Below are 24,172 nucleotides of genomic sequence, written 5' to 3' on the forward strand. Positions count from 1 at the left end.
CTGGTTGGGACCTTGCTTCAGGTCACATTTGTGTGTGTGTATGTGTGCAAATGTCTTAATTTCTCAAATTATCTAAACAAAACGATAGCCGTGCTTCCATACGTCCTACGGGAAACACCCTAAGCCTGCAGGCTGGAGCTTTCTCTGCTGAGGAAGTGTGATGCCCCCATGCTGCACTGTTAACCTCTGAGCTATTGCGGTTGGGGTGGGCGGAAAGAGAGAAGAGACCCTTGCAGAATCTTTGCTTCATTAGGCAGGCTGAAAAAGCCAAAGATGGAGACAGCCTGAGACGACTGTCCAGCACTGGGATGGTGTTGCAACACCTTGTTGACAGTCCAATTTGGAAATGACCTTGTCTCTAGTTTCAATTTCTGAAGATCAGCAGCATGAAGAGAATTTCCCCAGTGTCCTGGCCTGCACCCATGCTTCTGATCTGAACAGCACACGGCTGTCAAAGCCATTCTCCTTTTCCTGGGTCTCCTAGATGTACGTACGTACGCTGCATGTAACGTCTGGACACTATCAGCATGGCATAGGTTATCGCAAGCTGTCGGCTGCCACGTTTTGGTGAAAGCTACTCTGCCACCTTGTCAAGGGCCCTTATGAATCTTACAAAGAAAGATGGCCTGCTAGGAAAGGCGGGGAGTGAGCTCCCAGGAGGATTATTACAGGCAGTGATTGTAAAGGCTTTCCAGAGGTAATGGGCAAACATTTCACCTGGAAACAGCTGTGTACATCAGGAAATGTTCCGAAGATTGCTAAGGACTGGGCTTTAAACGATAGATTTTCAGCCAGGCCACCTCCTTTTTTCAGACATCGATTCCTGGGCTGTTTGTACTGCCTTCACTCTCTGCCTCATTCTCCGCTTGGGTGGCGGGGAATTGAGCAAGTCCACCTGCTCTGACACTCCCTTCCAGTTCTCATGCCCTAGCACAGTCCTGCAATGTTTGGGTCACTCTCAGCCGTGGGATCTTTCCATTGGACTCACTCTTTAAATGGTCTCATTCAAGGATTTCTGTTGATCTGGAGCTGTGTGTGAGGCGGCGGCGGCTGGGGGGAGTGGGTGGGAACGCCATGGCCACACAGATTAGCAGAGGAGAGTCAGAGTGCCTCTTGCCCTGGGCTGGAAGTGCTGTTGAGGCAAAGCACGTTCCCACGACCCAGTGCCGTCGCGTTCTGGGGGAGACGTCGTGGCTCAGGTCGCTAGAGGGAAGCACCTGGATGATGACCTGTGAGGTGGCTAGCCTCAACAAGACTGTGATGGGAGGAGGTGGTGGGGAAATACTATTATTTATGGCTTTCTTGGGAAACTCCGCTCTAGTATCTGGGTGTTGTTCATAACCAGGCCGGCGTGCTGGCATGTCTTCCCCCTTCATTCGCGAGGAAGGGTCCGGTGTTTACCTTGCCACCAGCGGCTTGCCCCCAGAACAGGAGCTAGCTGGCTAGGTCATGGGGGAGGGTGCTGTAGAAGAAACCTCCTGGCCATGGCAAGAGTTGGCGTCCACACCTGCAGCACATGCAGTTCTGGTTTCTGAGCTGACTTCCCCCTCCCCTCCCCAATCTTGTTCAAAGTAACCTGCTTTCGGGGAGTTCTTGGGGCGACTTGCCAGAGACTTGCCCATAAAGAGAGCGGCCCCCGTGTGCTGGGGAATCCCAGATGATGCCTCCTCTTCAGAAAGTCACGCTCCTGCTGCAGTGCTCGCCGGCCCCGAGGCGCTCTGCGCTGGTCAGCAGGAGCAGAGTGCCCCCATGCCAGCTCTTGGGAGGTCCCAGGGTCTGTGCTTTCGGGGCCCCCCGGGCCTGGAGCTCCGTGTGGAAAGGCAAAGCTGCTGGTCCAGCCTGTAGAATGGGTGTGGGGGCAGGGGTTGGCTGGCGAGGTGATGTGTAGACCACAGAGGGAGAGCAAGGGCCCTACCCTCAAAGGGGTGGGGACAGGCTCTGTCCTACACACACCGTCATCCGATTGGTTGCCGCGCAGGGAAGGATGAACTCTGCCGGTGGGACTGTGCCCATCCCATGGAAAAGCCAGGCCAGAGATCTGCAACAAGCACAGCTGGCGGCACCGCCTGGGCCCTGCAGACGCACATTCCAGAGCCCCACAGCGCCTTTTCTCCTGCCCCCGGGAGCTCGGCCCTGGCGACTGGCAGATAAAGCCTCCTCACTGATGGCAGGACTGAGGGGGGCATCTCTCTGAAAGGACCTGCTTAGCTCAGTAGCCCCCAGCTACAGCCTAGGTGCTGCGTGGCCTGTGAACCGAAGCAGAGAGCTGGGGACGGGGGTGTGGGACAGGGGAATTGTTCTGGTGGGAGGGGACGTGGTCTCTGCCCTACACAGTGGTGGAGTTGGAGAGCTGTCACCTTAGGCTTTGAGCGAACAGCGTGGCATTGTGGACCACCCCAGCTGGCAACGGGGGCTGATGCTGTTTTTCTGTTGCAGTAGCGGTGCTCACAAGAACGGCCGCAGGAGTGAGCGGGAGGCCAGCTGAATGGATGCAGGGGACACCTGAGGAGGTGAGTGATGTGGCTGGGGCTGTTGGGGAAAGTAGGGGGGGCTTTGTTAGGGTGATGAGGTGTTTATTCCCTGAGAGAAATGCTAGGTCCCAGGAAACATTGCCTATGTGAAGGCGACCTCCCTGTGCCACCCAACCAGTGTCTGGTGCTGCAACTGCCTGCCGTGGGCTGATCCGCTGCACAATACGCCCCAGCCTGCCTGGTTCAGACATCGCTTGTCTGCCTCCAGCTCCAAAGCTGCTGCCTCTGGAGCATAGTTCCTCTCTTCCGTTGCCCCTCGCTCCATGCCGGTCTGACGCGTTTAAACTGTCATGGCTAAGTGGCGTTCTTGGGCATCTGGCTGACAAATGCCATCCCCTGTGATGCTGGCGGCAAGGTGCTTCTCACCCGGCTGTAATGCTGGCTCGTTGAACTGCAGAGTGCTCCGTCTCTGCCAGCAACTCGCTGCAGAGCCTGGCTCTCTCGAGGGCTCTCTGCTGGGCTAGCCCTCTGGCTCTTTCTTCTTCACACTCTCCCCACACCGGGGGGATTCTAAGAGTCACCATCTGGGTGAACCAGGCACCTGAATGTCTGTCTCAGAAGCTGCTGCAGAGGCCAGAGACTTGGCCCGGGTTTCTCAGTGATCGCAAAGCGTGGCCAAGTCAAAAGTCCTTTGGGGGAGACTAACTGAAGTGACCAGATGTGAGACAGCTCATCAATCTGTAGAGCTTTCAGTGCTGGGAAGTGTCAGAGTCCAAGGCTGCTGCATCTACTGTGCTACAGCCAGCCAGCTGGTGTGTGTCACTCCGCGTGCCTAGCCTGGCTTCTACCACTAGCCCCACGGGCTTAGATGCGGCCCTTTGCATGAGCCAGGGCTGCAAGACTGAGCTCTGTATAGCTGCAAATACCCTTTCTGTTATGGTACATGGTAACTTCCTAGAATGTCAACATGGGTGTGTGTATCTTAATAGCTGAGAAATCAGCTGGGATGAAGACTTTAATCAGAAAAACATGAAAGATCACTGGGAATCTTTTGAGAACACGCTAGATGCCCAAATAGCTATAATCGAGGAAGAATGCCATGCTTGTTAAAAAAACAACCTGGTTTAGTGGGGAGGTGAAGGCAGCTGTGTATATATATAAAATAAAATGGCAGCCAGGAGAAATTGATAGTAATGAATATAAATCAGATGTTAGGAATTGTAGGAAACTGACATTGATCCTGGGCAAGATAGTGGAGCAGCTGATAGAAGACTCAATTAATAAAGAATTAAAGAAGGGAAATATAACTAATGCACATCAGCATGGGTCTATGGAAGATAGATCCTGTCAAAAAATTTTTTTTTTTTTAAGATTGCAAGTTTGGTTGATAAAGATAATAATGCTCATGTATCATACTTAGACTTCTGTAAGGCATTCGATTTGGTACTGCATGACATTTTGATTTAAAAAACGAACTAGAATGATATAAAGTAAACATGTCACACATTGCGTGGATTAAAAACTGGCTAACTGATAGGTCTCAAAATGTAACTGTAAATGTGGAATTGTCGAGTGGGCATTTTTTCAGTGGGCTCCCGCAGGGGATTGGTTCTTGGCCCTGTACTATTTAACATATTTTATTAATGCCCTGGAGGAAAACATAAAATCATCACTGATAGTTTGCAGGTGACACAAAAATTGGCTGTAAATAAAGAAGAGGACAGGTCACTGATTCACTGAATCTAGATCGCTTAGTAAACGGGGTGCAAGCAAACACTATGCATGTTAATATGGCTAAATAGAAATGTATGCATTTAGGAATAAAGAACGTAGGGCATGCTTACACAGTACCCAGTTTATCCTGAGAAGCAGTGACTCTGGAAGAAAATTTGGGGATTGGGGTGGATAATCAGCTGATTGCGAACTCCCAGTGTGATGCTGTGGCCAGAAGGGATAATGTGGTCCTGCGATGTAGAAACGGGAATCCTGAGTAGTAGCAAAGATGTTATTTTACCTCTATTTGGCGTTGGTGCCACCGCTGCTGGAATACTATGTCCAGTTGTGGTGCCCACAGTTCAAGAAGGATGTTGATAAATTGGAGAGGGATCAGAGAAGAGCCATGAGAACGATTAAAGGATTAGAACACAGGCCTTACAGTGATAAACTCACGGAGCTCAATCCATTTAAGAAAGAGCTGGATAAGGGAGGACTTGATTTATAATCTACAAGTGTTTACATGGGAACAAATATTTACTAATAGACTCTTCAATCTAGCAGAGACAGGTTTAACACGATCCAATGGTTGGAAGTTGAAGCTAGACAAATTCAGCCTGGAAATAAGGTGTACATTTTTAATAGCAAGTGTCATTCGCCATTGGAACAGTTTACCAAGGGTGGTTGTGGATTCTCTATCACTGATAATTTTTAGATCAAGCTTAGATTGAGCTGAAAGATCTGCTCTAGGAATTATTGTGGGGAAGGTCTCTGGCTGTGTTATACAAGAGGTCAGACTAGTTGATCACACTGGTCCCTTCTGGCCTTGGAATCTATGCATAAAGCACTTCTTAATGATTTGTCTTTCCTGGAATCTCTTTCTGGGAATCTTGGAAAGCTGGCAGGCAAGGGGAATTTTATCAAATGAAATTCTGTTTGTTGGGGGGCGTGGAAGAGGTATGCGCTCCCAGGCATAGCTTTCCCTTGAGCTGGGGCTGTGTGGCTTCTGTGTCCCACCCATTGCAATCTATTTTCTCTTTCTCATTTTATTCTTGAGGATCTTTTTTAAAAATTCAGCCCGCACATTGCGTGACTAGCATTTGGCTATGGTTAGAAAATCAGCAACTATCCAGGCTCTCTCCCCGAGAGGCTCCTTTTCATGTCCCTATCCCCGCATCTAAGATATACCTCAAAGACTAGAGGCACTGGCAGTTTTCCACCCACTCCAAAACATGGGCTGTTTATGGAGCAGGCCTGGTATTCGCAGTGTAAAATGGCGCAGGAACCGCACAGTTGCTCCATGGGGCTCTGGAGGGATGAGTACTAGAAAGGACAGTTCAGGCTCCTTTCTTGCTGCTGTGCGTTTCCTTGGCACTCAGCCGCTTCGCTGACGTCTCCGCGTGCCTCTCTCTGCGTTGGTATTTTCAGTGGCTCATTGCTGTCACATCGCCTCTTCTGCAGAGCTAGGCAATGGGGATACGGATCCTCTGACCTCTCAGTGGCCAGTGTGAATCCAGTCCCTCTTGACCTGGAGGAAAGCTGTGGCTGTCAGGCTCCTTGGTGGCTTCTGAGTTGGCAAGAGGGTCTTGATCCAGGGGCTCCCAGCAAATGCCATCATTGGCACACCTCTTTGCCGTTGGCCGCAGCTCAGGAGGCGAAAGATTGCCATGGGAACTGGTGGACCCCTCCAAGCAGGCCTGTGGCACGTTGCTGGTGGAGGCCGGGAAGTGCAGCATGGTGGAAGGTTATGCTGGCCATGCTCTAGCACTAGAGAGGTCTCCCACCTACATATCGCTGTCCCCACTGGCGCTTAGGTCTGTGTAACTTCCACTGCTCAGTGTGTGGCTTATTCACACCCCTGAGCAACAGAAGTTATACCAGCCTAAGTGGTAGTGTAGACACAGCCATGGAAAGCGAGTTAACCCACAGTTAAAAATAGCTCCAGCTCCTTTCCTAACCCGGTGTCTCCCTGCCAGCAGCTGTGATTTTACAACCAGATTTTTCTGGGTTTTTCTGGGTCTTTTCTCCCTGTTTGACAGATCCATCTCAACGGGGAGGCAGGTGGACATCACGGAGGGATCCGTGATAGTAACGACACGTGGTGTCTGCTCTGCACAGGCAATAGTGAACTAGAAAAGGAGTTTAAATCCCTCTCCTACCTGTTGACAGCCATGATCAAACAGATGCTGGATTTTTCCTCTTTCCCATTCTCCATGGGACGTTCCTGCTTGCATCCCGTTACCCCCTCTGTTCAGGATCTGGAATCCAGGATTCAGCTGGGCTTTCCAGACCTTGTCTCTGGCAGCAAGATGCATGGCTCCCAATCACTGTGACTCCAGGCTCTTGTGATGCAGTGGGCTGTCCACAGGGCCCGCTCCTTTATGCCAGGGCCCTTCCCTGCCAGTGCGTGGGGGCGGAATGGGAGGCAGGCCTTAATAGCTGGGATCTTACCAGCTATGGCTCAGCTGTCCCAGATGGCTGTGGCCTGCCCCCCCCCCGCCGAGGCTGCCCAAGGTGATAGCCAGGCCTGGCAGTGCAAGCTTCTCCTGGCTCGCTGCAATGAATGAGCATAGGTCTCTAATAACCCATGTGCTGATTCTTGCTTTAAACTGCCTGTGCTGCCTGTCTGTCCGCCTGGCAGGCTGCATTAGGGTAGAAATCCAGAGAGGCACCACTCCTTGGCCGCCAGGCAGTATGTCGATGCAGCAGAAAAGTCTGCCTATCTTCTGCTTAGCTGGGTTCGTGAGCAATTGACTGCAAGCCTTGGCAGGCTCTGCATGCCTCCCCCTTCCACAGCGCTCAAGGCCTTGGCCCTCGACGCGGAAGGCTGTTCCCGCATCCTTGGCTGGTGCAGCGTCAGGGAAAGCAAGAGGCAGCAGGATGCTGAGTGCATTGCAGAGGCTGCTGTGGGAGGGATTTCTTAACGGCTGTGTTGCCCGCTGCTCGCAGACAGAAACAGTAATTCATGGGTGAGAAGCATCTGCTTCCACAAGACTCGGCAGGGATAAATATGCCCCCTACAGGCCACCTGTAGGCAAACACGTGCAATGAAATTCTCTACACATATACTCTCTGTTCTCTATGTACACGCTCCTTGTATCATAGATGCAACCATTTAGTATGACCCTCTTTTGAAAAGCTGGATACCTGCTGGCCGAGATCCCTCGGCATGGGTGTGAGACCAGCCCAACGGAAGCTCTGAACTGCTCCAGCACATTCACTGTACAGGGGGTGTCCTGGTATAGCATTTGGCAGAGCTGGGGGCTGGTCCATGGCTGGGGAGCCTGGGTGCTCTGGCGATGCACTAGTGAATTGGGCCAGTGATTTACTTGCCTGCTAGAGATTATTTCGCAGGTCCCCCTCCCTGTGCAGGTGGGTGGGAATTGCTTACCGGGGTCTGGCCAGCACAGGGTGGAGGTGAGTCCACTGGAGGAGCTGGGAATAGAACTAGGGTTTCCTGGTGCTCTCCTGCACACCTGTACCTTCACCACTTGACCAGCCTTCTTCTGCTTCTGGTACCTGCCTGGCTCCTGTTATCATGGTATCTGAGCGCCCCCTGTGCCTACTTCAGTTCCCCTCCCCCCCAGAGTGCAGGCGCTCTGTCCCCATTGGGCCGATGGGGAAACTAAGGCACAGACCACGTGACTTGCCCACAGGAAGTTGGTGGTGGGTTGGTCCTGTAGAATCCCAGACTGGCACCCAAATGCCTTCATGTCCCAGGAGAGGCTAGAGTCCTCCCTTCCTCCCCTTGTTTGGAGACAAGACAGAGAAGCCTCTTCTGGGAGGCCACATTCATGCTCCCGACGGGGCCTCTAGCTCTTTCCCCCCCTGTCTGAAATGGGGGCAGGAGATACCCCGGCAGGCAGGCTGAGCTAGCTGTCGTGGGGAGAGGGCAGAACTCTGCACTGGCTGGGTGAACTAGGGGGGACCCAATCCTGCAGTGGGCCAAGCTTCTGATGAAATCTCAGGGGAGGTGGGGGGCTGGCATCTCACAGATCAGGTCCACAGAGCCCCTACTGTATGTTAGGGTTGCTGCTTCCTAATGTACCAGAGTCCCTTCCCACCTGTGAGAACAGAGCTGGCCCGAGGTGCTCTGTCAGCCCAGGCAAAAAACATTTTTGGTGCCACCCCACCCAAAAGGCACAAGCAAAAAAATGGGGGTGGGAGGAGATTTGCTGCCCCCAAATGTTGATGTCTGGGGCAGCTGATCACCCGCCCCAAGGCCGGCCCTGTCTGAGAACCTCTGCCTCGGCTGTGCTCGCCACGGTAGCGGTGCTGATTGGGGGCTGGCCTAAAGAAACGTGGATTTCAGCTAAATGTATTGTGCCAATAAATGGCATGTGAGGGTGTTGCACCATTTTCCTTTCCCTCGCACTTTTTCAACAGAACCACGTGCCCAATTGTTAATTTTAAGAGTCCTGATTCAGTGCGGGGGAAAAGCTTATTCAGAAACAATCCTAGTTTTTCCAAAATTTGGTTGCTTTTTCCCCCTCCCTCTTCCTGTGTTGCTGGGTCACTTCCCTCCCCTCCCCCAGCAACAAAGTCTCTGTGCCCGAGTTAATCAGCTGCTGTTAATTCTTGGCCCAAAGTCGCCTCCTGCTCAGAAATTGCTCCCGCTTATTAATTTGCTCCAGCAGTGCCTTGAGGCTCGTACCGTAGATGGTGAGACTCCATCGTGCTACGGGCTGTACATACACCAGTAGGACACGGTCCCTGCCCCAGAGAGCTTACAATCTCCAATTGCGATGTATGAGATCAGGTTGGGTGAAGGATAAGGGCATGTGGCACACCTTAAAAGAAAGAGCTTCTTTTCACGTGACAGCCCTGTATCCATGAAGAATGGGTGGAGGAATATGGTAAAGGTGGTGACAGAAGAGTCTACCTGGAAATGACTGTTTCAGAGCCCTGTCTAAAAGGCATCAGTGGGAGTGTTTTACTTAAGCTTTTTATTAAAATATTCAAACTTCTTCAGACTAACCAAGACAGGTATTTTAGCATCTGGCTATAAGTTAAGATTTGGTGGTTTCACATGGCTGACCAATATAAGATGGGGTTAAGCAGAGCAAGAGTAACTGTATAGCTGGTCCTCCAGCAGGGTACAACTTGACACACGGTTGTTATTGACTCTGTTGCAATACCCACTAGCTAGTGAGAGCTCAAAGTGCGCAGTCTCCCTTTGCATAGAGAAGGAAGGTTGAATTGCGCTTGGCGGTAGCATTGCACAGGAGAGAGGAGACTTGTTCATGGGACTGCTACACGCCTTGGAAGTGACGGCATTTTTGTCCTTGCAAGCCAAATGCAACGAATGTGAGTCCCGAGCTGGGATGGTCGTGGATCTTGCAAATAACTTTTTCATTATTTTAAACCACATATTTGGAAAGCTCTCTCTTTCTCTCTGCTGTGGCTGGATCCCCACCACTGTACGGAGCACAGGGCATCTTGGTTCTGCAAATAATTGAAAGACGTGTTAGATCGAACGCCTTCCAAAACTCGAGTCCAGACAAGGCACGTTGTCCTCTAGCCAGTACAGAACTGCTCAAGGAAGAGCTTGGTCATTAGTGTGGTCAGCTTAGCATGAGCAGAGTTTGGCTTGTCTGGACTGGCCTTTAGGAAGGTGTCGGATAGCTCACGCTAGCTAGTGTGATCTAACCGTAAATCCACGTTGAAACCAATCCCCAGAGCCTTAAAGTGAATAGAATCAAGGAGAAAAGCATTGAGCATCTGCCCAAAAACATACACTGGGGGTGTTCATTTGATAGATTCATGGCGCTCAAGGGCCCCTCCGATCATCTCTCTGACCTTCTGTGTGACACATGCAGGCCATGGAACCTACAGTGAGCCCAAATGCTTTAGTTTCCCAAGGACTGAAATGTTTTGGTCTAGCTGAACTGTGTGCTCCTGATAGAGAACGGGACTGCTTGAGGGCTCTGCAATGGCAGTGATTGATTCAATGAGCTGTGCCCAAGCGTCACACCTCAGTGCCTCTCTGCCGAGACTACAAGGAGGCCAGCTGGGCTCATGACTTTAAGGTGGATTCTGGGGCCGTGGGAACTGGATTGAGACCCTCCAAAAGGTTCTGTGGTGGGGTGGCCACTGATCTGAGCCAGGTGGCCACCTGGAAGTGAAAGGACCTATATGCCACATTGCCAGTCCCGAGCTCCCCATCCGTCTCAGTCCTACCTTGCATTACCCCTGCAGTGGAAGAGGCCCTGGGCCACTCCAATGCCTCTTGTGATGGGTGTGGGGGCAGGAGGAGAATTGCCTGGGATGGACTCATGCTGAGACTCCCAAACTCATTGCGCTTGTGACCTATGTCAAATTTAACAAGAGACCCATGCAAAGTGGTCTTGGAGCAGCAGGGACCCTGACCCTGCTCCCCCAGGAGCAGACATGAGCACTGTATAGGCTGCTGACTTCCATTCCGACGGAGCATGGGGCGGACTGGTATAAAGGGGGCTGTGTTTTAGGATCTCCCTGACCACTCACGGAGTTCTTCATAGCTTCTCCTTGGCTTCATCCAGGCTCCAGCTGCCCCCGACTGAGTTCAGGCTTGTTATTTGCTGCTAGTGATTTTTTTTTTTTTTTTTAAATATCTTTCCCTCCCCCCTCTCATTTCCAGGGCTTTGTCACAGCAGACGCTCGAGGGAAAGACTGCCAGGGGATTATCGAAAGGCCTGCGCAGTGGGGAAGGCCGGCTCCCAGAAAGCATGAGGGAGGCTGCAGCTGAAGGCCAGCTGGGGGTTCCTGAGAGCGTGCGGAAAGGCTGAGCAGGAGCTACGCACACAGCCGGAGGGAGGGGAAGGGGTGACCCACGCCGAGCTGCAGCTGTTCCCAGGTCCTGCTACAGATGTGGAGCTCCTCAAGAGCTCAGCAGTCTCCCAGGCAACCGGAGCTGGCGAGGCCCCCTCAGCTGCGAGGAGCCACTGATGGGAAACAGCCGCCAGCCAGGTGCGGGCGAGGTGCTGCGGGAACGTGGCTCTCCACGGAGTTCTCCTGAGATGCACTTTTCTTCCTGCTCCTGGACAGCGCCTTGCAGCGGGTGACTGGCCAGCGAGGGGCTAGATCCTCGGCCTGCCCGCACCGAGACTTGGCCCCTTTGCTCCCCCCGGCCGACTGGCCGAGGCTGCAGCTAACCCTCTGCGTGGGGAGATGAGGAGCACGGCTCCCCTTTGGGGCCCGAGGCAGGGGGGAGCCGTTTGCCCATGAGAGACGAGCTCTCCCGTCGCTCGTTAGCCCTGGACTGGGGGACGCTGCGGAGAGCTGCGTGAACGGGCAGCTGGACTTCCAGCAGCACTCTCGCTCTCCCGCCTGGGCTGGTAACCAAGCATCTGGGGCCCAGCTGGGCTATGTAGCACCACGGATGCAGGACTGCGGTTACTAAAGAGCCCCCACCTCGCTGAGCCAACCTCCAGCGTGTTTCCCTCCCCCTGCTTGGTGCATCCCCTTCGCGTGCCCTATGCCCTTCTGCTGCACAGGCCGGTTGGGAGGGCAGCAGCCAACGCGGCAGCCACGGTGACCCCTCCCCTGCCCTGGCAGGGCAGTCCTCCCCGCTGCCCCCCCTCCACCATGAAGTGCTCCCTGCGGTTCTGGTTCCTCTCGACCGCCTTCTTGCTGGCCTTCGTCATGTCGCTCCTCTTCACGTACTCGCACCCTAGCACGGCCTACCTGGACTCCGACGGCCCAGCTGGCATCCACCGGGTCAAGCTGGTGCCTGGCTACGCTGGCCTACAGCGGCTCAGCACGGGCAGGCACCTGGGGAAGGGCTGCACCTGCCACAGGTGCCCGCAGGACGCAGTGGCCTCAGCGTGGTTCGACAGCCACTACGACAGCAACATCTCCCCGGTCTGGACCAAGGAGAACATGGACCTCCCGCCAGACGTCCAGAGGTGGTGGATGGTGAGTGAGCCCTTATTCCCTGCCCCTCTCCTCCCCCCCCGGGGCAGTGGCGTCCTCCAGAACCACCCTCGCCCCGGCACGCTCGCCACCCTGCGGCCTTCCCTCGGCTCCTTGCCCACGCAGCTCGGTCCCTGTGCAGCTGGTCTCAGGCATCTCTCAGCCCAGAGGCTGCACTGACCTGTTCCCTTCCCTGGGGCTGGAGCCTGCTGGCCACCGAGTTCTAGCCGGCGACGTGTCTCTGTGCAAAGGGCCTCCCGGGGTGTCTCCTCCATTATCCCTCGGGGACTCCAGATCAAATGGGCCCCTCGGGCAGCGAGGTGAGCTTACGCTGGGACTGAGCCGACCTCCTAGCTCATGAGGGACTCAAGCTCCCAGGCTGAGCGCTGCCTCAGTTACCCACTGGGTTGCCTCACTGCCTTCCCTGGGGCTGGATGCGCTGGATGGAGGGTGGGATTTGCGGAAGTAGAGGCGCGGCCATGTCTAGCCCATGGAGAGCAGTGTGCTCTAGGGGTCGGTGCACACAGCACAGCTAGGAGTTGGATACAACCCACCATAGCCTGCCCCTTGTCAAGTCCCTTACACCAGGCAACACAGCGCTGCTGTTCTGACCTGCCAGCACTCGGCACAGCTGTAAAATGACACCCCAGCGTGTGTGGCAGCAGAGAATCGGGAGCCCTGGCCCCAATCCCAGTTCTGCCACTGACTTGCTCTGTAGCCTTAGCTGAGTCACTTTGCTTGCCTCTCTTTCCCCAGCTGTAAAATGGGGTGAGCCTTGCCTGGCCTTGCAGGGAGATGAATGCATGCATGGGGGCGCCTTGAGAACGTTGGATCGCGTGGGCTGAAGGCCTCCCCCTGCTCCTGGCATTTGCTGTCGGGAGGATAGACTCCCCACTGCTCTGGAGGTGTGCAGGCATCTGGTCTCGTGTGCTTGGTGGCCCCAGTTTAACTGTGCAGCAAGTAAAGATCCCTTCTCCCTGTTACCCTGGCTAGAGAATCCTGGCATGTTCCTGGGGCAAATCGCCTTGGTGCTCCTGCACATGACAGGGGCCATGGAAGCTCTCTGAAGAGCCAAGTGTGATGTCCTGAAACCCATTTAAGATGCCAGGGGCTGCTGGGGATGCGGGGGAGTGAGGGAATCTCTGCAGCTGGAGTTGCCACCTGTGCACAGAAAGATTCTCTTCCAGGGGCAAGGCAATGCAAATGTGAAAACAAAGCTTTTTAGATCTTGCCCTGCTGCCAGCAGCCATCCTCATGCTGAGGGCCATGTGCCACAGGCAATTTGGGGATCATTAGTGCATATGCATATTACTGGGCTGCATTAGTAGGAGCATTGCCAGCAGATTGAGGGAAGTGATTATTCCCCTCTATTCGGCACTGATGAGGCTGCATTTGGAGTATTGTGTCCAGCTTTGGGCCCCCACTACAGGAAGGATGTGGACGAGTTGGAAAGAGTCCAGTGGAGGATAATGAAAATTAGGGGGCTGGAGCACATGACTTATGAGGAGAGGCTGAGGGAACTAGGCTTGTTTAGTCTGCAAAAGAGAAGAATGAGGGGGGATTTATAGGAGCCTTTAACTACCTGAAAGGGGATTCCAGGGAGGATGGTGCTAGGCTGTTCTCAGTGGTGGCAGATGACAGAACAAGGAGCAATGGTCTCAAGTTGCAGTTGGGGAGGTCTAGGTTGGATATTAGGAAAAGCCTTTTCACTAGGAGGGTGGTGAAGCACTGGAATGGGTTACCTAGGGAGGTGGTGGAATCTCCATCTTTACAGGTTTTTAAGCTGAGGCTTGACAAAGCCCTGGCTGGGATGATTTAGCTGAGGTCAGTCCTACTTTAAGCAGGGGGTTGGACTAGATACCTTCTGAGGTCCCTTCCAACCCTCATCTTCTAGGGTTCTAGGATCATGACACTTAGATGCCTTGTTTCTGAGTTTGAGGCCAGCTCTCCAGCTCATGTTCAGACTGTGTTCAGTCCAGATGCCCCCGTGGCATCTGCCAAGGTGGGGGGAGCTGCTGAGAGCCGGCTGGCACCACTCTCATTCTTCCAGAGGTGCCCGACGCACGTCGTCGCTGCTGAGTTGAGGGTGCTCAGTGCTTCTGGAACCAGGGCCAGCCCCGCTTGCCGTGGGGCTCGGCAGCTACGCTTTGCTCCAGACGGAAGTAGGTTTCAGCCTCCTGCATCGAAGCCTGGTTGCCATCTGGGAACTGGCTGGCTTGTTTTGTTAGGGTGACTGGGTCTCTCTGAGCTGTGACAGCAGCTTCTCCTGCTAGGCCCTGCCCCATGCGCCTGTGATGTGCAGGACCCCGGAGGGCCTGTGTTCCTGCTCTTTGCACCATTTAGGGTCTTTGCTACATGGATGATGGTGGTCCGTACTGGGGGACCCATCCCGCCCCTGCTGACAGGGCCATTAGCTGATGCTCCAGGACTAGTGGTAGAGAGGCAGCCCCTGGCTTGCCAAATAGCTCTGCCGCAGCTGGCCAGCGAGCCCTCTCTGCCCAGGTGCTTGCAGCCATTGCTGCCTCTTGCTGGATGACTCCGTGAAGTTGGCGAGGCTGCGTGACGGAGCGGCCACTATCGCTTTGGCACAGCCTTGGCTGGCACAACTGCCGACAGAGGGGCTCAGACAGCGCAGAAGGCAAGTCTTACTCTGCTCTCATCCTTGGGATCTCCCCCGTCCTTTCTGGGAGGCCGGGAGAGCCCCTTTGCTCTCTGCCCGCCCCCATCAGTTGTGATGGTGCGAGGGTCATAGCTACGGCCCATTACAGTGGCTCTCTTCTAGCAGTTGAGCTCGATGCTTGCTCTGGGCCCCAAGAGCCCTGCTCGAGGGGTGGAGTGGTTAAAAAAAGGCTGGGTAAATGAACCTGAGCTCCGCTTACCCACGCCTCTGCCGCTGCCCTGCTTTTGCCTTGAATTTGCGCTTGGCTAACGGGTAGCACTGGGTGACATTTTTCAGCTGAGTGGCTTATTTGCCACTGAAAATGGCAGTTTGGGGCTGACCCGAAGTATGGGTGAATTCCTGCCAAGTCCACGGAATAGCTTCCACCAAGCTGGGGCAGCCCGAACGTTTCAGCGAGGGTAAAATGTTTCTCTTGACCCCTACGTTTAGGTTCAACTTTCAGGCATTTGCCAACAGCAAGCAAGGTTCAAAAAATGGCCGGGGGAGGGCCCTCTGGGTAGGGGACTCACCAGGGGTGAGGAGGGCGGGGATATGGGTTCAAGTCCCCCCTCTGTCTGAGGTAGAGAAAGACTTTGAGGTTGGGCCTTTCCACTGCAGTAGGGTATCCTGGCCGCTGGACAATTCTGGTAGGGAGCTGTCTCAATCTCCCCTGCACAAGCTGTTCCACGGTGTGTAAGTAATTAGTCACCCGAGCAGGGACTTGAACTTCGGTGTCCCACATCTCAGGCGAGTGCGCTAATCCCTTGGGCTGTAGAGTCATGCATCCTCACTCTTTCCCTGGCACAGCTGGATTGTTCCTTCTAAATATAGGTGAGCGCTGAGCCTCTTTGCTCCAGCCTGTGTCTCCTGTGCTGCGGACAGGGACTTGGGAACAGTTCTTCACCCCAGCCCGCCAGCGGTTCTGGCCTGTGCTAGACTGGCAGTGACACCAGGCAGTGCCGGGGAACACCACTAACTGGGCATCGGAGCGGCACGCAGTGTTTCCCGGGCAAACCTGCCCACTTCCCCGGCGTTGGGGCTGCCTGGCCGGGCACCCCAAGTGACGGGGGTCTGTCGCTGGGGCGCAGGCTGGAGGCAGAGGAAGGAAACGGCATTGTTAAAAATGCGAATGATTTTAAACCTGAGATTGCTGGTGCTCTGAGATGCGTTTGTCTCAAAAGGATCCCAATGAAAGGCAAAGTGTTACAGTCTATTCAAAGCAGTAAGAGACCCAAACTGCATAGTGGGCATCATCTCAGCCAGGCGCATGTCCCCAACCGCCCTCATGCAAGAGAGACACTGAAGGGGAGTAGCAACGGCTGAGGTGCAGGAGCTGTGCGCCAGCTCCTGTGGCTTGTTACCCAGACGTGGGTTTGACCCGAGGCAGCGTGAGTCATCTCCTATGGGCTATTTACAGTCTGTGCCCTCTGGGATGGTGCCAACACATCCTGCCTAAGGCTAAAGCTGTGTTTCAGATAGCCCTGTCTGCGTGACACAGGCTGAAAATATGTCACTGGTCCTTTAACACCTTGCCCCTTCCTTCCTCCTCCAATTTCTCCCTACCACTGTGGGTCTCCGGTCCTATCCCCAGAGCACTGTTCATGCTGCTCATGTGCCAGCAGGAGCTTGCTGCTAAGGCCGCACCTGGCCCCAGGAGTGGCTGGCAGTCGGAGGCCGGCAGGAGCAGCGGGAGCCGTACCTGACTTGAGGACTGTCTAGCCCAAGTGGGCGGCTGGGGCTTGGGTGCCGTGAGGATGGGTGCCCCAGAACACCTCTAGAGACTTTCTCTCCCGACCTAATGTCTCACTGGCCTTTGTATGTCTCCGCAGATGCTGCAGCCCCAGTTCAAGTCCCACAACATTAACGAAGTCCTGGGCAAACTCTTCCAGATCGTGCCCGATGAGAACCCCTACAGCTCCCGCGACCCCCAGAAGTGCCAGCGCTGTGCTGTGGTGGGCAACTCGGGCAACTTGCGCGGCTCTGGCTATGGGCAGGAGATCGACGGGCATGACTTCGTCATGAGGTGGGTGGCCGGCGCTACTGCGGAGGGGTGTGGCTGGCTCTTGCTCCCAAGGGATGGTGATCTGAGGACGGAGGTGCCGTGCCATGGTCTTAGTGCTGGGCCGGCTGGTGCTTCAGATAATGGTTGAGCGAATGAGGTGGAAGCAGTTTGTCGCAGGCTCCACGGGTGTGCGCTGCTATGCTATTGCAGCCGGTGCCGTGTCAGGTCTTTGGGTACGTCTAAGCTACACACTAAGCCCGGTCTGTGACTCAAGTTTGAGCCTATGCTCCCTTCCATCCACATGCAAACCAGCGTGATTCGGGTCAACAAGGGCTCATAGGACCCTGCTAGGGGGCTGGGTCGGAGCCCACATCCTGCTGTGAGTCAGATCCAAGCCCTGCCGTTTTGCAGTGTGGATGTGGCTCAAGCTACAGGGCTGAGCAGGTCTGCATGGTGCGGTACGGACGCATTAGCATGGCTGGGGGACCCGCGTCCAGCAGCTGTAAGTCCGGGTTCACAACGCAGTGTGAACACTCAAGCATGGCCTTGGAAACATCAGGTCCACAAGCCCCGGTCCCACAGACCTGGGTTTCCAGTGCAGTGTAGACGTACCCTCCGAGGCCCAAGTGGGACAGCGAACACAAGGAAAGGCGACTGGTCCCCCCCTCAGGGGTTCCCAGCTCCCTGTGTTGCTCTCAACCCAAATGGGAGGCTCAAGCTACGTTCTTGGACACTTTAGTAAATAGCGAGAGGGGGAAACAATCTCTCTCTCTTTTTTTTTTTTTAAAGACCGTTTTGCACACAGATAATTGAAGCAGCTGAACTGTAAAATCTCTATGTACCAGACTTCCCCATGGTCTGCCCCCAACGGGCGGGGTGGGAAGGCAGGTTTCCCAGCATGCTTTGGAGGCCCAGTGCAGGCACAAGGAAGAAAGAGTCTGCTGCTTGCAAGTTGCAATGTGTGGGATGGCTGGTATCCAGGGTGAGAGACTCCAAGACATGCTCTGGTTCCAGCACAAGCTGAGCTGGGTGCAGAAATCGCCGGCGGAGATATCCTGGCTGTGCTCTACCGACCCTCACAGCTATAGCAGCTGGCTGATCTGGCACTGGCTCAACTGCCTTCATGGGGCGACTTCCACCTCCTTGCAGTGACTCCGTCCTTCTTGACGCCCATCTCTGCGCTAGAGGGACAAGGCCTCCATCCCTTGCTGGGTGTGGAGGCTGCAGGGTAGATGTGTTGGGTATTCTGGCCACCAGGTGGTTTAACCCTGCTGGGAGGACCTTCCTTCCCTCCGGCCTTCGCTTCCCAGGCCAGCTGCATCCTGAGACTGCTCTGCTCTCTAACCTGCGCTCTGTGCCCGAAAGATGTGGGTTTGGGTGGACAATCGCACCCGAAGAGCCCTCTGAATCTCAGGGGGGGGAGCGGGGGTTCAGAGGCTCCTGAATCACCTGGGGATCACGAGTCCCGGTGGCGTTGGTGTCCCTAAGTCAGTTGGGCCCTTATGAAAACCCCACGGCTGTACGGTCCCCCTCTGCGGGTGTGTTTCCCTGCTCTGGAGTCCCGGAGGCCTCTTACCAAGAGCCTGGGTGAAATGGTCCCGGTGGATCAGCCCCTCGCTCTCCGTTTTCATCAGTTTCCCTTGTGCTGGTCGCTGGATGACCCTGAGCAGCCGGCAGAACACCTGGCTGTTCCCCTGCCCTTCTCAGACACCTTTCTTCCCTGCGCTTTCTCCACCCCTTTCCTGGCCAGGACTGGCTCAGCACAACGGCATCTGCCACGGAAGCAGGGCCCGTTATAGACTCTTGGGAGAGCGGAGAAGTCTGCTCTGCAAACTAATCATATCATCGCTGCTCGGAGCTGAACCCTAGCTCCCCTGGCCAAGGCTGTGGAGGGAGTATCATCATTAGCAGCTAGCGAGAGTAAAACCCTCATGTCTTTAGCTGGCAAGCGGCCGATCTGAATGCGGCTCAGTTGCCTTTGCTGCCTCATTGCTGTGCTAGCTCTCCTGCTGGCTTTGTCGTCTCCCTGCTGGAATTCACCCTCTGAACCGGGAATCAGTAAATCTGGGTCCTGTGGCTTGGGGCACGAGGGGGTTGTGTTTGTGCAGAGGCTGGATTCAGTCTTCTCTGGACCAAAGGTGCCCTTGATGTGGGCAGGAGCAGGGAGGGTATCTTTGGGCCAAGTTGTCCCATACACAGGAGGGCCGTCCATAGGGACCAGCTTCTCATGTGGAGTTGCTGCTGTCCAAGGGAAGCAGCAGGGCAGGAGAAGATGTCGCCCTGGCTCTCTGAGTGGGGCTGGGGAAGTTCAGCTGGATGGAGAGGTCCCTGGCTAAGTGAATGCTGGCCCAGGGTTAGACAATACTGCAATCAAAAACACTGGTGCTTTGCAGCCATGGGAAATTATGGCTCCCAAAGTATCCTAATGCAGGTGAGGGCATTGAGACCACCCAGGGCTCCTAGATGACATGGGAGGCCACCCCTGTGCCTCTAGGCTCCTCTGTGGTGAGCGTCGGGCGCTGAGATGGGGCAGTGTAATTTTCTGGGAGAATCACGGGGAAAGCGCCTCATTTCTGAAGCAGGGCTGTGATCAGAAACGTGCCTCTCTCCAAAATGCCAGGCCTGTCTTGTCGACGAGAGTCTGCCTGGATAACTGAGCCCATCCATCTTTGTCCATGCAGAGGCTTGCCCAGCTGTGTGCATTGCTTCACCTCACTGTTACGCAGGATGCATCCTCTGTCCTGGCGGTAGCTGCCTCTCAGTGGTGCTGTGTCACAAGTGCAAAGGTTTGTGAAACCCTGAAGAGCCTTTGGGATGGACGGTGCTGTAGAAATGCCCGGCTGTTATTTACTCTCCCTCTGTGACTTCAGATGCCGTTCACTCATCTAAGCCAGGACAAAACTCGTTCCAACTGCCAGCTCAGATTGGTGTCTGAAAATCAAGCTGTCATTCCTGCCCCCCCCATAAATATCCAAGAACCATGCTGGAACCAGAACACTGCTGCAGGCTGCGGGAATCGTTCCAGCTACGCCATCACTGCAGCATCGCTGCCCCGGTGGAATCGTATCGATCCTTCCGTTAGGCCTTTGCTCCAGAAACCACCTCCTGATGCTGACAAATTTTTCTGTTGCTGCCCTGTCTCTTATCGCCCAGCCTCAGGGAAGCTCACGGAGAGTGTTCTCCGGGCTAGGTGGGACTGGCGCTCGATGGCTTAATCAGGGATCCATGCGAACTCATGTTGTCGTGCTGTTTGTTTGTGAAGTAGGTGTGACTGGCCCATGGATTGCAGTCTGACTTGTCCATAGCTGTTCGTTATCTGAGCACTGCCCATCCTGTGCACGAAATGAGCCAGGCATCTGGCAGGGCATTAAAGACTGTATCCTCAGGCATCAGCACAAGGGGCTGGCAGGAGGCTGCACAGGCAGCTGTAACTGGGGCATTTCCTAACTTTGGAGTGCTTGACTGTGCAACCTGTGTGCGTGTCTGTTGTTGGGTGTAACAGAACATGTATGGGGTTAGTCACGTTCCATCTGCCTGTCTTGGTGACAGTTGCAACCCAGAAAGGGTGCTTCCTTTTGAGGCCGTAAGCAAGGCCAAAAACACATGCAGCCTGGCCTCCTCCAGAAACTAACTCCTGGTCCGATTCCTGCGTCGTTGCTGCCACGTAGTGACATGCCGGGAGAAATGCAGCTTGAACTTTGGGTGTCATGGTCCAGTTGTAGCCAGCCGCTCTGGATGGTGGAAAAGAGCAAAATCACAAGAGAAACTTGACATCCGGATGCTGCTGGCGGAAAGAGCTATTTAGTTCCTATGTTAATAGCGTTCAAGACCAGAAGGGATCATCAAGTCATCTAGCCTGACCATTTTGTGTATTACAGGCCATTCACATAGCCCTGTGTGGAGCCCAATTACTTGACTTTTATGCGATCTTCCCAAAAGGCATCCAGTCTTGATCTGAAGGCACCAAGAGATGGAGAATCCACCACTCCCCTGGCAGGGTGCTCTAAAGGCTAATCACTCTCACTGTTAACAGTTTGTGCCTACTTTGTCATTTGAATTTGAATTTGTCATCTGAGTTCCACTTCCAACCAGTGGTTCTCATTCTGTCTTTCTACTCTAGATTAAAGAGCTTATTAGGACTGGGGATTTTCTCCCTATGACGGTGCCTGCAGGTTAATATAATCACCTTGCCAATTGTCCTTTTGACAAACTAAACAGATGGAGCTCTTTAACTCCCGCTCTCAAGCATTTTCTCCAGCTCTCAGATAATTTTTGTGGCTCTTTTTCTGCACCCTCTGCAGTTTTCCAACATCCTTTTTAAAACGCGGACACCAGAACTGGATGCACTGTTCCAGTATCGGTCCTGCCAATGCCACGTTCAGAGGTAAAATCCTTGCTCCAGCTCACTATTTCCTTGTTTATACATCCAAGGATTGCGTCAGCCTTCTAGGCCACAGCATGACATGAGAGCTCATGTGGAGTTGCTTGTCCACTGAGAACCCTAAATCTTTTTCAGTCACTGCTTGTTGGGCCACAGTCTCCCATCTGTAGGTCTGGCCTGCACTCCTTGCCCTGGATGTATAACTTTGCATTTGGCTATATTTACCCCCATTTTATTGGACTGGGGCTGTTTTGCCAACGAATCTCGCTTGCTCTGTAGGATGGCCCTGTCCGCATTATTTAGAACTCTGCCAATCTTTGTGCCATCTGCAAATGTTATCAGCAGTGACTTTACAGTGAATATATTGATCAGCGTTTACCAATCCCTGTGGCGACCTTCTAGAAATACCCTCATTTAGCAATGAGTCCCCAGTGACAACTACTTTTTAAGAGCCATCAATTAGCCAGCTCTTAATCCATTTAAAGCACGTACTGTTGACATCATATAGTGCTATTTCTTAATCCGAATGTGTGCTACAAGTCAAACACCTTACAAACGTCTCACTTCGTCAGCCAAACTTGTTACCTTATCAATGAATGAAATCAGGTTTGTTTGATGAGACCTATTTTCCGTAAAACCGTGCTGATGGGCTTCAGTTATATTGCCATGCTGTAATTCTTATCAATTTAGCCCTCTATCAGCTTTTCCATGTTTTTGTCAGGGACTGATGTCAGGCTAATCAGCCTGCATTTACCCAGATCATCCCTCTTGTCTTGTTAATATTGGCACAGGACATTAACACTCTTCCAGTCTTCTGGAATTTCTCTGGTATTCCAAGATTTATTAAAAAATTACCTATGGGCCAGAGATCTCTGCCAACTCTTTTAGGACTCTTGGGTGTAAAGTAGCTAGGCCTACTGATTTAAAAATATTTATCCCTAGTAGATGCTGTTGAACACCTCTTTAGTTACTAGTGAACTGGAAAGAATTTCATCGTCCTTGTGGGATATGAGTACATTATCCTGCCTCTTTCCAAATAGAGAGCAGAAATATTTATTGAGCACTTCTGACATTTCTGTGTCATTTAGTTTTACAATCGCCATTTAGTACTGGGCGTTATATGCTCGGGTCTTCTCTGCGAGCCTCATTTACATCAGTGGCATCCCAAGACCCTCCCTTATGGACTCCCGGAGTAGCTGCCTTCTTCTCGGGACAGGAAAAGGAGACGAGGAAGGAATATACGTAAGAAGGAATATATTAAGAACATGATTTCAAAGGGCTTTGAGGCAAGTTACATCCCAAAATGCTAGTTCCAAAGTGCTATGTGCCTTCCTTGAAAGGGACCATATTGAATGAGACACAACTCTTCAGTGTAATAGTTAGGACTCTGTTCCCACCAAAGCCAGGTTAAAAGGTAGTGTGTATGCATATGTGCAGCTGTTGTGCACTTGCCCTCGTGTTCCTAGGGCTTGGGGGGATTTTTAAATTCCCAGGGTAACTTCCCCTAGCCCGTAGAGCTAGTCTGCACTGAGGAATATTGGGAGCTAGGAAGTGCATTCCCTGGGTTATCCTGTAAATGCTACTGCAGAGTCTCTTGCCCCTAGGACAGCATCTAGGACAGGCTGCTCTCAGCTGGGATGGATCCCTGGCCTGGTCCAGCCTGGCAGTGTCTGTGCTCCTATAACTTGTTGAGGATGGGGCCCCATTTTGCCAGGTGCTGTACAAACATTGACCTTGAGATAGTCCCTGCCTCAAAGAGCCTACAGTCTATAGATAAGGCAGATAGAAACCAGGCTCAGAGAAGGGCGGTGACTTGCTCAAGGTCCCACAGCAGGACAATGGCAGAGCCGGGAATAGAGCCCAGGGGGAAACCATGACTTTAACAAGCAGTGTGCCCATTTGGTGTTGGGTGCATGTTTGCTGGAGAGCAGTCCCATTTCTGCCTGTTGCACTGATGCCGTGCAATGCGGCGTAGTGTTACGGCGAAGGGCTGGCTGCTCAGAAGTGCTGAGCACCTGAAACTCCAGCTGACATTCAAAGGCTGCTGAGGGTGTTTCGCATGGCTGCAGTGCGGGCCCTGACTGTGTGGTGGAGTGGCACAGTTGTAGGTCTGCTGGCTCGAGGCAGTGCAGTTCTGAACCCTGCAGATTGTAGCTGGGATTTCTAAAAAAAAGAAATGAAATTGTTTTGTCTTTAAAGAAAAGAGGACACAGATGAAAATTAAATGCAAGCCCCTCAATTACTGCAATGCTGAGGCTGGAAACTGAACAGCGGTGGAGGGAAAGGGAAGGGTTCCTTGCATGGATTACTAACTACAGCCCCAGTGTACCTAGCTGTGAACAAGATTCCAGTTGCTGCCCTGTGTCTCTAACCGATCCAGCTGATCTGTGCTAATGACCTGGAGATCATGAGACCCTTGCTCTCTCTGCAGAATGAACCAGGCCCCCACAGTGGGATTCGAAGCCGATGTCGGGAGAAGGACCACCCATCACTTCATGTACCCAGAGAGTGCCAAGAACCTGCCCGCCAATGTCAGCTTCGTGCTGGTGCCCTTCAAAGCCCTGGACCTGCTGTGGATCGCAAGTGCTCTGTCAACTGGGCAGATCAGATTGTGAGTAGCCAGTGAGGCTGTGGGAACAAACGCGCCTACCCAGCCTTTGGCCAATGAGCTCTGTGACACTGTATGCCAGCCCCTCTGGTGCCGTACGGGGGTGCTGCTCAGGGGAAACGGCGCCTGTCCCCATTGGGCTGCTGGCTCCCGGTGCAGTGCTGGTAATGAACAGAAGCTGTCATCTTGTGTTGGCTGTTCACCTGCTTCTGCTAGGACTCCAGTCCTGCACCCCTGAAATCCAGTAGGGAATGGATGAAGGATCGGGCCCTAAATGAGCCTCTTTTTTCCAACTCTGCTGGCTATTCAGAGGTGTGCAGGGAACTCCATAAGGGGCAACCCCTTGAGGTGGGAGAGGAGATTTGCCAGTAGGACGTAGCGCTGCGGAAGCTTGCCGTGCTCTGCCTGAGCTGGGCCTGCTCTGTGCACGAGATAGGGGACTTAG

General features: G+C 53.5%; 1 protein-coding gene across 3 annotated transcripts in view; it reads left to right on the forward strand.

Moving 5' to 3' along the window:
• The window catches only part of ST3GAL2 (ST3 beta-galactoside alpha-2,3-sialyltransferase 2), an 84,067-nt gene that overhangs the window by 50,923 nt on the left and 8,972 nt on the right, over positions 1-24,172 (forward strand). For 2 of the 3 annotated variants that reach the window (XM_067553308.1, XM_067553299.1), the window contains exons 2-5: positions 2,440-2,510; positions 10,804-12,080; positions 16,566-16,759; positions 23,551-23,730. In XM_067553308.1, coding sequence (XP_067409409.1) covers positions 11,751-12,080; positions 16,566-16,759; positions 23,551-23,730 — 704 coding nt within the window. In that variant the 5' untranslated portion in view covers positions 2,440-2,510; positions 10,804-11,750. Of the gene's footprint in view, positions 1-2,436; positions 2,511-10,803; positions 12,081-16,565; positions 16,760-23,550; positions 23,731-24,172 lie in introns of all 3 variants that reach the window. The other variant, XM_067553289.1, reaches the window with a different exon arrangement.

The sequence above is a fragment of the Emydura macquarii genome, unplaced genomic scaffold (genome assembly GCF_026122565.2).
Source record: "Emydura macquarii macquarii isolate MOO-44397 ecotype Brisbane River unplaced genomic scaffold, CSIRO-AGI_Emac_v2 contig_295, whole genome shotgun sequence".
Classification (NCBI taxonomy): domain Eukaryota; kingdom Metazoa; phylum Chordata; order Testudines; family Chelidae; genus Emydura; species Emydura macquarii.